At 45.2% G+C, this 12571-nt stretch overlaps 1 protein-coding gene across 5 annotated transcripts in view; it reads left to right on the forward strand.

Moving 5' to 3' along the window:
• gpp (DOT1 like histone lysine methyltransferase grappa) overlaps nt 1–9254 on the forward strand; it is a 67602-nt gene extending 58348 nt beyond the window's left edge. For all 5 annotated transcript variants that reach the window (XM_089550949.1, XM_089550970.1, XM_089550960.1 and 2 more), the window contains one exon: nt 632–9254. In XM_089550949.1, the coding sequence (XP_089407075.1) occupies nt 632–657 (26 nt within the window). In that variant the 3' untranslated portion in view covers nt 658–9254. The remainder of the gene's footprint in view (nt 1–631) is intronic.
• The last annotated feature ends 3317 nt before the right edge of the window (nt 9255–12571 follow it).

Consider the following 12571-nt stretch of genomic DNA (forward strand, 5'->3'; position numbering starts at 1 on the left):
GAACTGGCATTCATCTGATAATGTGCGTGTGCCATTAAGTTAATTGATATAAAGTTTCTCACTGGCATTGAACTGCCCTACTGCGTACCCAGTTCCGCAGCTTTGGGGCAGAGCTGTGTTTTGAAGAATTGTATCTGCATCAGCCATTCAGTTTTGTTTACCACTGGGTGAGGGGCATTTTTGAATAAGCGGGGTATTACCTTGTTACAGAAGTGTTGGAGGAAGAGGCCTGAATGAAAACTGGCCCTGCTTTTTTGCGCAGTGACTTTGCAAGTAATCTCAGCTTCAGGTGGTGCAGTGAACGTTTGTTTTGCTTTGGGGCTGAGTGACCACATTTCCATTTTGGCTTTTTATTATTGCAAGTGTGAGGAGGCAAGCAATGGCCCTAGCAGCTTGCGAGCACTGTGGTCAAGTTGTCAGTAGCAGGTGTTCGGTATTACGTGCTTTCTGTCAGCCACCAGCATTTGTTGTAGAGGTGATGTTGACTTCAGGAAGTGTTTGAAATTGGAGCTTTCGAGTGCTCGGCAGGCCCTGAGCAGTGCTTATGCTCTCCTCTAGTCTTCTTGATCTTGTGGGCGGTGGTGCGTAGTGGCCTGATGGTCTGGTGCCTGTGTTTTGGCTTTCCAAACAGTGCACGCTCAGCACTACCTGACTTGACGTCGGCGTCACCGGGGCTCGACCCGAAAACGGAAGCGACGAGATTCTCACCATCGCCATCGCCACACTGCCACGGCGTCCAGCGGAGAGGCAGCGGCGAGCACAGCCCCGCTGGGATGCAGTTCGGTCGATGCGTGATGACCCTGCGGAGCGTGTTGTGCTGCGCGGACAAGTCCTGAATCACTTTCCGTTTTGTTGTTTTATATTCCGTTCCGTTTTTCTAGAACGGCAACCAGAACTGGAAAGCGAATTAGGCAGTGAGGAATCATCGTGCGGTTCCTCGGGCTCCGGATGTTGTCTAAGAAGGCGCCGCATTGTTTTCCCTTTGTTCGTTTTCATATGGGGAGGGGAAGCGAATTTTTTTTTCTTCTGTTATGGACGGGGCGTTGCACAGTTGGGCAGCTGCTATGCACGACATCTTTGGTTCTTGGGAACCGCGGGTGCAGTATCAGTGAAGCACGCTTGTGGGAGACAGTGTTTTGTGGTCCATTCGGCAAAGCGCCTGCCCGGCCAGTTCGTGGTAGCAAAGAGTAGAGCACTGTGCTTTAACTATAGATAGTGAGGTACAGCTAGGCAGTTATTGCTGTGGCTTAGTTCGCCATCGTAGTGACAACACATTTCTACTCCTTCATCTATTGTAGTAGCATAGGCAGCCATGGCAGCTTAGTGTATGTAACACTTCTTTTCCGGTTTAAAAATTAGATCCTGCGGTCAGCTGCAAAACTATGGCAAACAGTTTGAAAAACAGTTATGCAATGCATCACCATGTACAAAGCCCTCTCTCTCTCCAAGCGTGCAGTACTGATGCACCAGCAGATTTTTCAAAATGAACTGTGTGTTTTAGCACTGACTCTTAGATGTGCACCGCCGTTGTCTTCGTGCCCTTTGTTATTTATCTTCTGGCATTCATTGAACGGGGTGGCCAGCAGCTTGAATGCGTTGCATGGTGTCTTTCAGATGTACTTGTTATACCGGCTGCTTCTAGGCTTGAGAAGTGTGTGTTGCAAGCTTTGCAGAGAATTCTTGCCGTTGCATCTTTTCTGCCAAGTGGTCTCTAGTGCAGGCTTTTACAGTGACTTGGAGCTTCATCCAGGCTGCCTTAGCCTGGACGAGGCCTGGATGACCTTCGTTCTTCTTCTGGCCGAATTGTAAGGCAGCCAACAATTTCGGCCTGTGAAGAAGTTCACTTACCGAGTACCAAACGGGCAATGGTTTGATAGAGCCTTATACTGTGTGTTGTGGGCTTGTGTGCGCTGTCAAGAGTTCAGATGCTCGAACAGTTCGTCCTTTGGGGCGGCTGTTTGAGATGGGTGTGGAAGTGCTGTTATGCCTCGCGGAAACTTGGTCTAACATAGTCGTGTGGAAGTGCTGTTATGCCTCGCGCAAACTTGTCTAACATAGTGTGAGTGTTCTGGTTTTGCGGCTGGCGTGAAACCCCTACTTTTGGTGTTTTGTTACCGTATTTATTGAATTTGTCCTCTTTTTTTTCCTTCGTTCCCTAAGTAGTTCCCCTCCCCCCGACCAAAGTGTGCCACATCATGGACTGAATGGCACTGTTGTAGTAGCTCATGAAAGGTTCAATCACTGCCACCAATAATTTTTTTTTGTTCGTCGTTTATATGCAAGACTAGTCAGCGGAGTGAACCGTAGCATTCTTCCATTATTTTGTACCATTTGTTCCCCCCCCTCTTCCTTTTTTTGATCCCAGTTTATAGCTAGTGTATTTTTGCCATAACAAAGATATTAAATTTCTTTGCTTTTTCATTACTCTTCTTGTACACCTTTTCCCAAGGAAACAGTTGGCGCGCAGAGGTGTTGTTTGGACTAAATCTAACAATCTCTTTGTACTACATGGACTTACCTTTTGTTTGTAATGTTTCTAATAACGATAATTTTGGTAGCTCAAGGAAGAAACTTTGTCATGGTGTTAGTAAAAACGATCACTAGTGCTTTGTTGCAGTGAAAGATGCCGAATGGAAGTGCTGATAAGGCTGCAGTGAGTTCATTTCTGCAGGTCCTACTGACTGATCTTTAAGAACAGTGCTCTCGATTAACATTAGTTGTTTGTGCAGTTCTTGGTCACCGCAACTACAGTAGCGGTGATATTGGAACAGCCCTGAAGACTGAGTTGCTATGCACTTTGCAGTGCCATGGACAGCATCTTCCAAGCTTTTTGACAATATTTGGGGGGTGAGCGCTGAAGCAAAGAGAGACAATTATTTTGTCAAGTTGATGACTATTAGCATCACGTTTCGCATTCTTCTCACTGGACGCACTATACGTGGAACTATTTGTCGAAGGGCTTTATGTTTTTCAAAATTCAGGGCATGACAGATAATATGAAAGTTGGATGTTTTGGACCGCTCACCGTCACCACTTGAAAAACTGATCGAAAAACTGCAGTGGGCTTCTTGACTGCTTAGGCCTAGAGACTAGGGACGCCACAATCTATAAGCTTTACCGCAAAAAATGTAGTACAGATGCAGGCTTCTCGTTATTTGATTGATTGCATATGGTGGTGGCTGTAGTTAAGTTATTCCCACTGGCTTTTATTTGCAGCCTCCTTGGGGAACAGTATTCTCACAAAGAATCAACTTCAAGCAAACTGCGTCTGTCCCAAGCTGTAACGTTATCCAAGGCATTGTTTGCAAGCTCCAGTTCGGCCATCTGTCCTGTGTGCTTAGTGTACGAAGTGGTTAACTCAGTGGATCACTACAGAGGATACCTTTCTGTCTTTTCTAACGCATGACCAACTCCAAAGAGGACCTGCTGCACTACACACGCAGGACCATTGTCAACTTTTTTTACTCTAGATGGGGCGGGCTGAAGACCTACACAACTCTTTTGTCCCAATGCATGTTGAGAAGCCATTTCGTTCTATCTGTGCGGTGTTGCCAACTGCTTCCTACCTTTCGCCGCTGCGCATTTATGCACGACAATATAGGGCGCGTCTGCTGTCGTCATCGACGTTGGTGTCGTTTTGTCGTGCGTCTCATGTGTGGAGCTTTGTCTCTGCCTTCCCTTTTGCCGAGCTTTGCTTCCTGTAATATTTATTGTTTTCCCAGCTTGCTTTTTCAATTTCCACGTGCCACTCTGTGCCACTTGGCTGGCAGTTCATTTTGGAAGCAAAAGAAGAAAAAAAAGCTATCACTGCCATAGTTTGCGTGCGAGAGGGCCGTTTGTGCCGTGCTTATTCCTACAGTCTAAACATGAGTATGCCTGTATGGGTGTAAAAAGGGAGTAAGCTGTATACCTGTATGGGTGTAAAAAAATGAGTAAGTTGTATGCTTACATGGGTGTAAAAAAGGAAGTAAGCTGTATGCTTATATGGGTGTAAAAAGGGAGTAAGCTGTATGCCTATATGGGTGTAAAAAGGGAGTAAGCTGTATGCCTATATGGGTGTAATAAAGGAGTAAGCTGTTCTCTAGTGCTCTCCCTTTTATAAAAGGAGTGCACCAGAGGATAGCTTACTCCCTTTTTACTCCCTTCTGTTTAGAGAGTACGTTTTCTCTGCTCTTTGATCGAATGAGGTAATGGCAAGTTTAAAAGTGGTTTGCATCCTGATGTGAGAGGTTTCTGCCAGTCCTGTTTTGTGATGTGTGTTTTCAGAAAGTAGGAAATGCGCTGCTCGTCGCTGAACTTTTGCGTGCAGTCGTCTTTTTTTTTTCCGTGGGCAAGCGTTGGAAAGCACCTCTATCTTCCCTGTTCCCAGCTCACATTTGTATCGCAGCCGAAATGCATGTGTGTGCGTGCTTGGGGCTGTGTAAGGACTTGTATTGGTCATGCCGGCAAACTCTTGTGCCTGTGAGTACATTGGTTGTGGCAGGCTTTTTGTTTTGTTTGCTTCTGGGGAGGCTTTTGGAAAGCGTGCATGTATTACCGGACACGTGAGTGCTTGCTAGGCGAGTGAAAATGTGCCGAGCACGTTGTTGCTGGGCGAGCTCTTGTTTCTTTTGGCCTGTGTTCTATTCTTTACTTTGTTCTTGTTTGTTTATGGGTTTCATGTTGAAGATATCCCCGGTGTCCCGCTTGCGTAACACCTGAGAAATGAACACTGCCGCCAAAGCATGGCTTGTATCGCCTCTTCGTATCGCCTCTTCGTATCGCCTCTTCGTATTGCCTCTTCGTACCGCAATTCTGTTGCCTACCTTAGTTTTTTTGGCATGCATGTGTTATGACGAGTTGTTTCATTGTAGACAAGGGAAGCATCGGAAGCTGCTGCATTCTTCCGTAGGGCTTTCCCGCGTGAACAGAGCATGGAAGAGAGAGAGAATGTGTGGGGTCGCTGCCCTGTGTCAGTTTTTTAGTGAGTGCGAGTGGACGGGTTGCCTGGCCTTTCTGTGCATACAACTGCTATCCTTGGCGCTTGTCTGTGTTGGCGTCCTCTTCTCTGTCTCGCTGTACCTACATGCTATACCTGTGTGATGCCATTCTCCAATCATGTACATTTGTAAACGCAACAGGGCTGCTTGTCTAGTTTTTGTTTAGTTTCTCTGCAGTTTTGGTGATGGGAGTGGAACGGAATGGCGCAGTTGTTGTAAATACCGTTTTCAGTGTAGCCTGCGCAGGATAGACGGGGCGTATGATATCTCTCTCATTTGGCGAGAGGGGGTCTGATGGTTGACGAGAACTGAATCTATTGATGGATTTATATCTCTTTTTCCTGTTTCTCCAGTTTTTGCGTTCGAGATTTGTAGGGAGGAAGAATTGCTTGCGTACCAACATCTTGACCCGAGCTAGCTGAGCGTCGTGGCAGAGCATGCCTGCTAGGCTTCGTACTCCCAGTAGGCTTGCTGTAGAAAGCAGGGCTTGTGTGCAGATACAAGTGTTGTAACCAAGTGTGAGGGAACAAGCGGCCTTGTATAGCAGAGCAACAAGTGTCGCAAGTTAAGAGCAGGCATGTGAGGTTAGTGGCTTTGGCGTATGGTGCCAGTGTGCACCACTTCGTTTTGCCATTTGAACTGTGAAGGCTGGCATCTTGCGTAGCTTTCGCCTGGCTTTGGACTTTGCAGCTTCAGCACTTTGGCTCTGAACCTAAGGCAAAGTAGAGGGAAAGGGTAGGGTGCAGTTACGTACAAAAATAATGGAAAATCAGTTTATGGGGTTTAACGTCCCGAAGCAACTCAGGCTATGAGGGACGCAATAGTGGAAGGCTCTGGATAATTTCAACCACCTGGGGTTCTTTAGCATGCACCGACATCACACAGCACACGGGCCTCTAGAATTTCGCTGTGGCCGGGATCTAACCCGCGCCTTTCGGGTTAGCAGCCGAGCGCCGTAACCACTGCGGCACATTGGCGGCTGAAAAATTCACTGTTTTTCCGGCCTTGTTAGGTTAGTCTGAAAGGTCGTGTCATATGCCACTCCTAACTTGTTGGGAGCTTAGTTACTTTGTTTACTAATCATGTTTGCTTCTCATTTCATTCTGACTAAACTGGTTGCAAAAGTTAATTGTGGCAAGATACAGGTTACAAAAAGAAATCTGCGCCATCTCTGCCTGAAACGATGGCAACCAGCGCTATTGTTTGGCATGAGCTGTGGCAGTTAGAAATTTGTTCCACTTAAAAATGGGCAATTTAGTTTGTGATGGTAGAAAAGCATGCCCTCAACTCCTGTTGCTGTAAAAGGCAGAATTTCATGACAATGGAAGAATTGTGGTGTAGGCCCTCAAGTGATAACGGTTGGGTGCAAATTTCTGATTGTGTTTTTGGCCTGGCGTCTTTATACAATATATCTGAATGCAGTAGCTGCTACAAAGTGTAAAGCTTCAGGAAAGCTGTGTAAATGAGAAAAACTTGAAATGTACGAGGTGGTTGCAGATTCCACAACACAGCTGCACACATGCTGTATTCGAGTTTATGCATAAGCACAGTAAGATTGGAAAAAAGAATGTGATCTGTGCTTGGCTCAGAGTTGGCTTACCTGTTGTCCTGCTTGGTTGGCTGTGGGGTTAGCACGCAAGATGCCTAGACTTTCTCGTTCGGTTTAACATGCCGACATTGAGGCAAAAAGTTTGTCTACGACATTGCAGAGAGGTCTTGACTGAAGCTGTTCGCATGCGTCAGGGTTGCCCCACTCTGCTTGTGTACAGCAGGTGTTATGCTTCGAAGTGTTAAATGTTTGTTGAAGGTGGTTGCCGGAGGCGTTGTTGTAAGCGGTGTTGTAAGCACGTCCCTCCTCAGCCACACAGTGAGGACGAATGTGTGTTCTGGGCATTCTTAACCTAATCAGTGTCGCTTATTTAATGTGCCTATTCTTTAGGTCTTTCTTTTTCCATTTTTATTACCTTCCTCTTTCTCTCGAACCCTTTTAATCTTTGAGTGCTGCTTCTGCTGTTCTGGTTTGATGTACAGATTTCGTTTTTTGGGGGCATTTTTTTTGAAGCACCTGCTCCATTTGAGAGTGCTTCTCTCCGTTTTTTGCTCAGCTTGCATTGCGGGTTGTGGGCCGGATTACATTTCATGGGAGGTGCACGAAACAACTCTGTTTTGCCTCGACTTGTGGTCCACTTTTTCTTCTGTTGTGTTTGTTGCTTAGTGCCCGGGAGCTTCGCAGCATTGCGATGCGGATGTTGATTGGCTTTTTTTTGTTTTCATAACTGAGCATGTGTATAATCGGCGTGACTCCATGTCCCATTCTATGTAACAGCCTTAGTGCTAGACTGATGATGGTATGTACATTGCACCTGATTGTGGAAGCCAGCAAGTAGTATGTTGCACACGGAAGTCCCGGCCGGAACGGTCGACTCTGCTAACCACCAAACAAAGGATGAACTCGGATCACATGTTCGTTTTGGCCTTTCATCCTTTCACTGCCCGATGACATTGTGTCGGCGGTACAAGCCAACTTAATTTTGTACTTTTTTTTTTTTCGGCAGCCAAACTCAACTTGAGGAATGTACCTGCGCCCACAGTGTCTACTGCGATATGGCTTTGACTGCATACTTTATACTGCCTAACCTGGCACAGCTTGAAACTGGGAGTGTGAATTGTTTCTTTGAGTGCCCTAGTTATCCAAAGAGAGAGTGCTGCCGCGATTGGATTGGAAACCAAAGTTTTGATTTGATTGTTTAGTGGTCAATGCCCCGTGGTTCCTTTAGAAATGTACCTGAGTTTTCAGCATTGCGTAGTGGTTTGCAGTAGTACACTGCTTTCTATTTTACCATCATCTGAGCATAACCATTAATGTGTTCGTTTTTGTGCGCATGGTTTCAGTACATTCATGCATGCAGTCTTGATAGCTGCACATTTTATACTGCCTGCTTATTCAGCGCCTTAATTTATTCTGTTCAGCGCAACAGCGCAATGCATACTACACCATCGCAGTGCACTCAGCAAACAGTCTACTGTGTACAGGCCTTTGGGGCTGTTTTCACTTTTTGCTAGTGTTGGTGCCATGATCAATTTTCTACATTTAGCCATAAGAGTGCACTTGAATTTCTGTGCTTACATTAGAGCGAGTTCAAGTAGTAAATCATTTCGAACTTAAAGCGCATACTGCCTTTTGCATTGACTACTTGTAGCTACAGCTTTTTAGTGGCATGGCTTGTATGAGAAGTTAAAACTGGGATTTAACCGTGCGGATACAAAGTATGGGTCATTTTAACGAAATAGAAGCCATTCTGGAGTTGTTTCTGTTAAAACCGAAAACGAAAAAAATTAACTTCTTGCGGTACCAGTATTTTGGGAATGCTGAGAAGAAAGCCAATCAAATGCAGAGTCGAGATAACTGCTCTGCACAGGTATATATAACCTCAGTAATTCAGACTTGCTTAATTTGAACTTATGGTTTATTTGAACTGGCGCTTCAGTCCTGTCAACATCAGGTGTATCAAAAGACACCCCTTGATTCGATCCGAACTTTGCACATTTCGAACAAATCTTCGGTTCCCAAAGAGTCGGGATTACTGCGTCAGCTGTAGTTGCTTTTGAAAGACTGAATATCTCTCCCAGGCTGTGCAGGTGAACACATTATCATCGCACACTGCCTCTTTTGTGCCGTTTTGTTATTGCTTGTTGCGAGTCCAAGTGTGTTGTCCAGCCATACCGCAGTGGACACTGTGAACTTGGGCTGCCGATGTTTCGCTGTTCCCGCAAGTTGAACTCTGTCGGGGCAGCATTCTTCTCTGTACACAAGCACATGTGACCTGCTTCATTGATGTATTGTATCCATGACGGAAAGGAAGACTGTGCAGGTTTGAAAAATGTATTGTGTGAGCACCAGGAGGATTTATACACAAGGACGACAGTTGATGACGGGTTTTACCGCTCTTTCCTTCACCTTCTTTGTCTTCCTTCCTCCTTATTTTTTCGTCTTATTGTATCTGAAGAAGGAGCACTGAAAAACTGTTGCATGTTAACCGGTTTGTTGTTGATGCTGTGTTTTTCATTTTTAGAGATATTTATATGCATGTACAGGAAGCACACACACTACTACGACTACTGCCGAAAAAAATCATTTGTACCATACCTCGAAGATGATCGTCTCTTGTAACTAAAGGGAAGAAAAAAGAGAATCCACACTTCCAATTGTAGCATTTGGAATTAAAATGCCCCTCTTTTAGTAAAAGAAACATTGTGCTGTGAGCACTCATTTAACTGTTTGTTCCTTCAACATAGGACATTTGCCTGAATTCGCTTTGCAGCGAGGGCTGTTAATGCCACTTTTCCCGAGATTGTGTGTGTTGGTTGGCGTTGTGGTCCGTAGAGAGCGGGAGAAGGGGCGGTGGACTGGGAGAGGAAAACCGGAGGAGAGGTATGCGTGAAGCCTGATGGGGCATTGTGTCGACAAAAGCGTGTGGCTACGGATCCTGTGCGGTACATGCTCACATTGCTGTGGAAGTGGCGTTGGCACGGTAAGACCGGAGAGGGCCACGCATTCTGCTGCCTCTTTTGAGAAGCGCTGCTGTTCTACAGAGCGAGCAAGCGGCTACTTTGACTGCGCGTCGGGTAGGAGAGGTGAATTTATCGTAAAAGGTTGGCTGAAGGCCTAACTGGGTAAGGCCGGACCATAATTAGTTCAGCCTCTCTCTCGCGGCAGTTAGCACTGAATACAGATGTATTTTGAGTGCACTGTGCCTCTTGGACTAATGACAGGCACGTGCTATGTGAGTGCCGGCAAGGGCTGGAAGGGTGGTTAAAGAATGCAGCCTAGCTGTTCACCGTTACTCGGCTTGAAATGTGATTTCAAGGTGTCTGCATCAAGGAAAAGGACAGGGCACAGGTGCACATACATCACGTGCTGTAAAGCGTAGTTAAAACGCGCTCTAACAAAACCGCTGGAGTTATCCAGTACGCACGCGTGCTCGCAGCTGTTGATGACACAGTAGTAGACCTGCCGTGCAGGTGAGAGAGCCTGCCATCATAAAGGCACAACACGTTTTAGGGAGGCTAACACTGCAGTGGCCATGATGGTCAGACAATCGTGTCATTGTGCTGGCTTTTTTTTTACATTCTCTTTAGACTACACATTGATAAATGCACTTTCCAGTCGTATGCAAAGAAGGTGGCCTTTGGAGCCATTTTCCGAAAAACACATTAATAAAACAAAACCTAACCAAACTTACCAGAAGCTACTAGGTATGGTAAAAGTAAGGCAGAGAAGAGTATTTCAGAATTTCCTCTTGACATCTGGAAGTGGGGGCATAGGCTTTTGCAGTCTTGAAGTTGCCAGTAGCAAAAGAGCACCTTTTGGTTCGGGGCTGTGCTGTCAACAAAATATATACCTTGGGCAGCAGCACCACTTCATCATAACGTCATCATTTGCCTGGTTCTAATATTGATACAGTGTCCTTACCCAAGCAGCGGAGGTAATTGGCCCAATATTAGAATTGGATGGTCTGACACTGGCCCGTTATTAAAATGGATGGATTGAGACTGGCCCATTATTAGAAATGGATGGTTTGACATTGGCCCGTTATTAGAAATGGATGGTTTGACACTGGCCCGTTGTAGGACTGAACTTTGCCAATACATTTCCAATATTGGGCCGACTAGCTATGCTGCTGGGGTAATATTACCTTTTCAGATGTTTCTAATACATTACACTTAATCAGTGTTTAGTCAACATTATTTAAACAGCAACACAAAAAGTAACACTGCAGGACCAGATCTCAAAATTGAAAACTGACTCCATAAATGTTGGTGGTGAATTTTTAGTAAGTATTACAGCTTTCTGAAAGAATTCTGCCACAACGTATGCTGTCTACGACAGGCACAAACCAGATTTTATCGCAAAATTACTTTAGTTGAAGTGTATCATTACTGCAGTAAGTTGAAGAAATTCTGCTTTCGTGCATTTCCTTGCTGCACACCGCATAAATAATCGCCTGCAGGAGCTTCGCACTGCAAATATGGATGTCTGTCACAGCCAGTTGTAGAAGATTGTGGAGACATTAACCATGATCTACAGCAGGCTATTTGGTAGGCAGTGTGAATTTGTCAATGAATGCCTGTAGACAGCCGTAGAGGTTTTGGTTTTGCTGGTGCTCTAAACATGTTAACTATGGAAACTAGGTGCTTGCAGTGCGTGAACCTTCGAACATGGCTTTCAGCACATTAAGATCCGTGCTAAATGAAGTGTAGTGTTTAGATTTCAGAACTGTGTGACAGTCAATTGTTTAAGGGATGAATTCAAGAATTGCATGCCATTCATAAAAGGAACGAAAATCGTCATTTCCATCATTTAATTACAGCACACCTATATTTGGTTTGGTTTGGTTTATGGGGTTTAACGTCCCAAAGCGACTAAGGCTATGAGAGACGCCGTAGTGGAGGGCTCCGGAAATTTCGACCACCTGGGGTTCTTTAACGTGCACTGACATCGCACAGTACACGGGCCTCTAGAATTTCTCCTCCAAAGAAATTCTAGCCGCCGCGGCCGGGATCGAACCCGCGTCTTTTGGGTCAGCAGCCGAGCACCATAGCCACTGAGCCACCGCGGCGGCACACCTATATTTGCATGAGGGCATCATGGGGGCTGTGTAGAATGGTTCATGTGGAACGTTCTGAGGATGAATATCTTGGAATTTGGCATTAATTTGGCTTTGAGGATTTTTGATAATGAAATGAACAAGCCTTGAGCAGTGCCTGGAAGCAGTTAAGTGAAACAAACCCTGACGCTGCAAATAAAAGGGCTATTCAGCAAATCGATGAACTACACCATGAAGCAATGATTTCGCATGAATATTTGACGAAGCAGCTCCCGACATTTTTTGCTACTAATGTTGCTGAAAAACTGAAAGGATGTTTACAAAATGTGACGCGAGCTTCAGCATCGATGTTAAGGAATCTTGTATGCACAAGCAATATTTAGGTCATGTGACCTTTTTAACTATGTGGCCATGTGATGTAATGTGACCTACTCATGTATTTAATCACATGACCAGGTCATGTGGCAATAACATCATTTAACGTGAATGACGAAATCTGCACAACAAGCCTTTAACAACCACTGTAAACTATTTTTCCTTAATGGGTGGAAGACAGAACATGGGATCGATAGAATGTGATCCGCTATCATCAAAGTTCGTTACATGCTGACCTGTACTGTCATCTTTTTCTTAGTGCAGTGTCCGAATAGATTCTTCCTTTTATCAGCCAGACTGCATATGCCGGCATTATTAGCTCTACCAACTCAGTCAGCTGTAGGGCATCATTTTTGAAGTCTCAAGATTCACGTTTCAAATTAAGGCTTAACCATTTGTGGTGCATGCTTTTTTGTGCTTTACTGCCTGATTACTTTTATTTATTAGTACCTCAAAGGCCCACTAGGGGCATTAGATGAGGGGTGGGCATACATATCATTGAAAAAAAAAAAATCAGTGATGAATGATTTCAAGTATTCCAGGCCAGGATGGATGAAAGCTTCAGCGGGGAGGTCGTTCCAGTCTCTTGCGGTCTGGGCGAAGAATGAT

Source organism: Amblyomma mixtum, chromosome 1 (genome assembly GCF_055824585.1).
Source record: "Amblyomma mixtum isolate Tamu chromosome 1, ASM5582458v1, whole genome shotgun sequence".
In the NCBI taxonomy this organism is placed as follows: Eukaryota; Metazoa; Arthropoda; class Arachnida; order Ixodida; family Ixodidae; genus Amblyomma; species Amblyomma mixtum.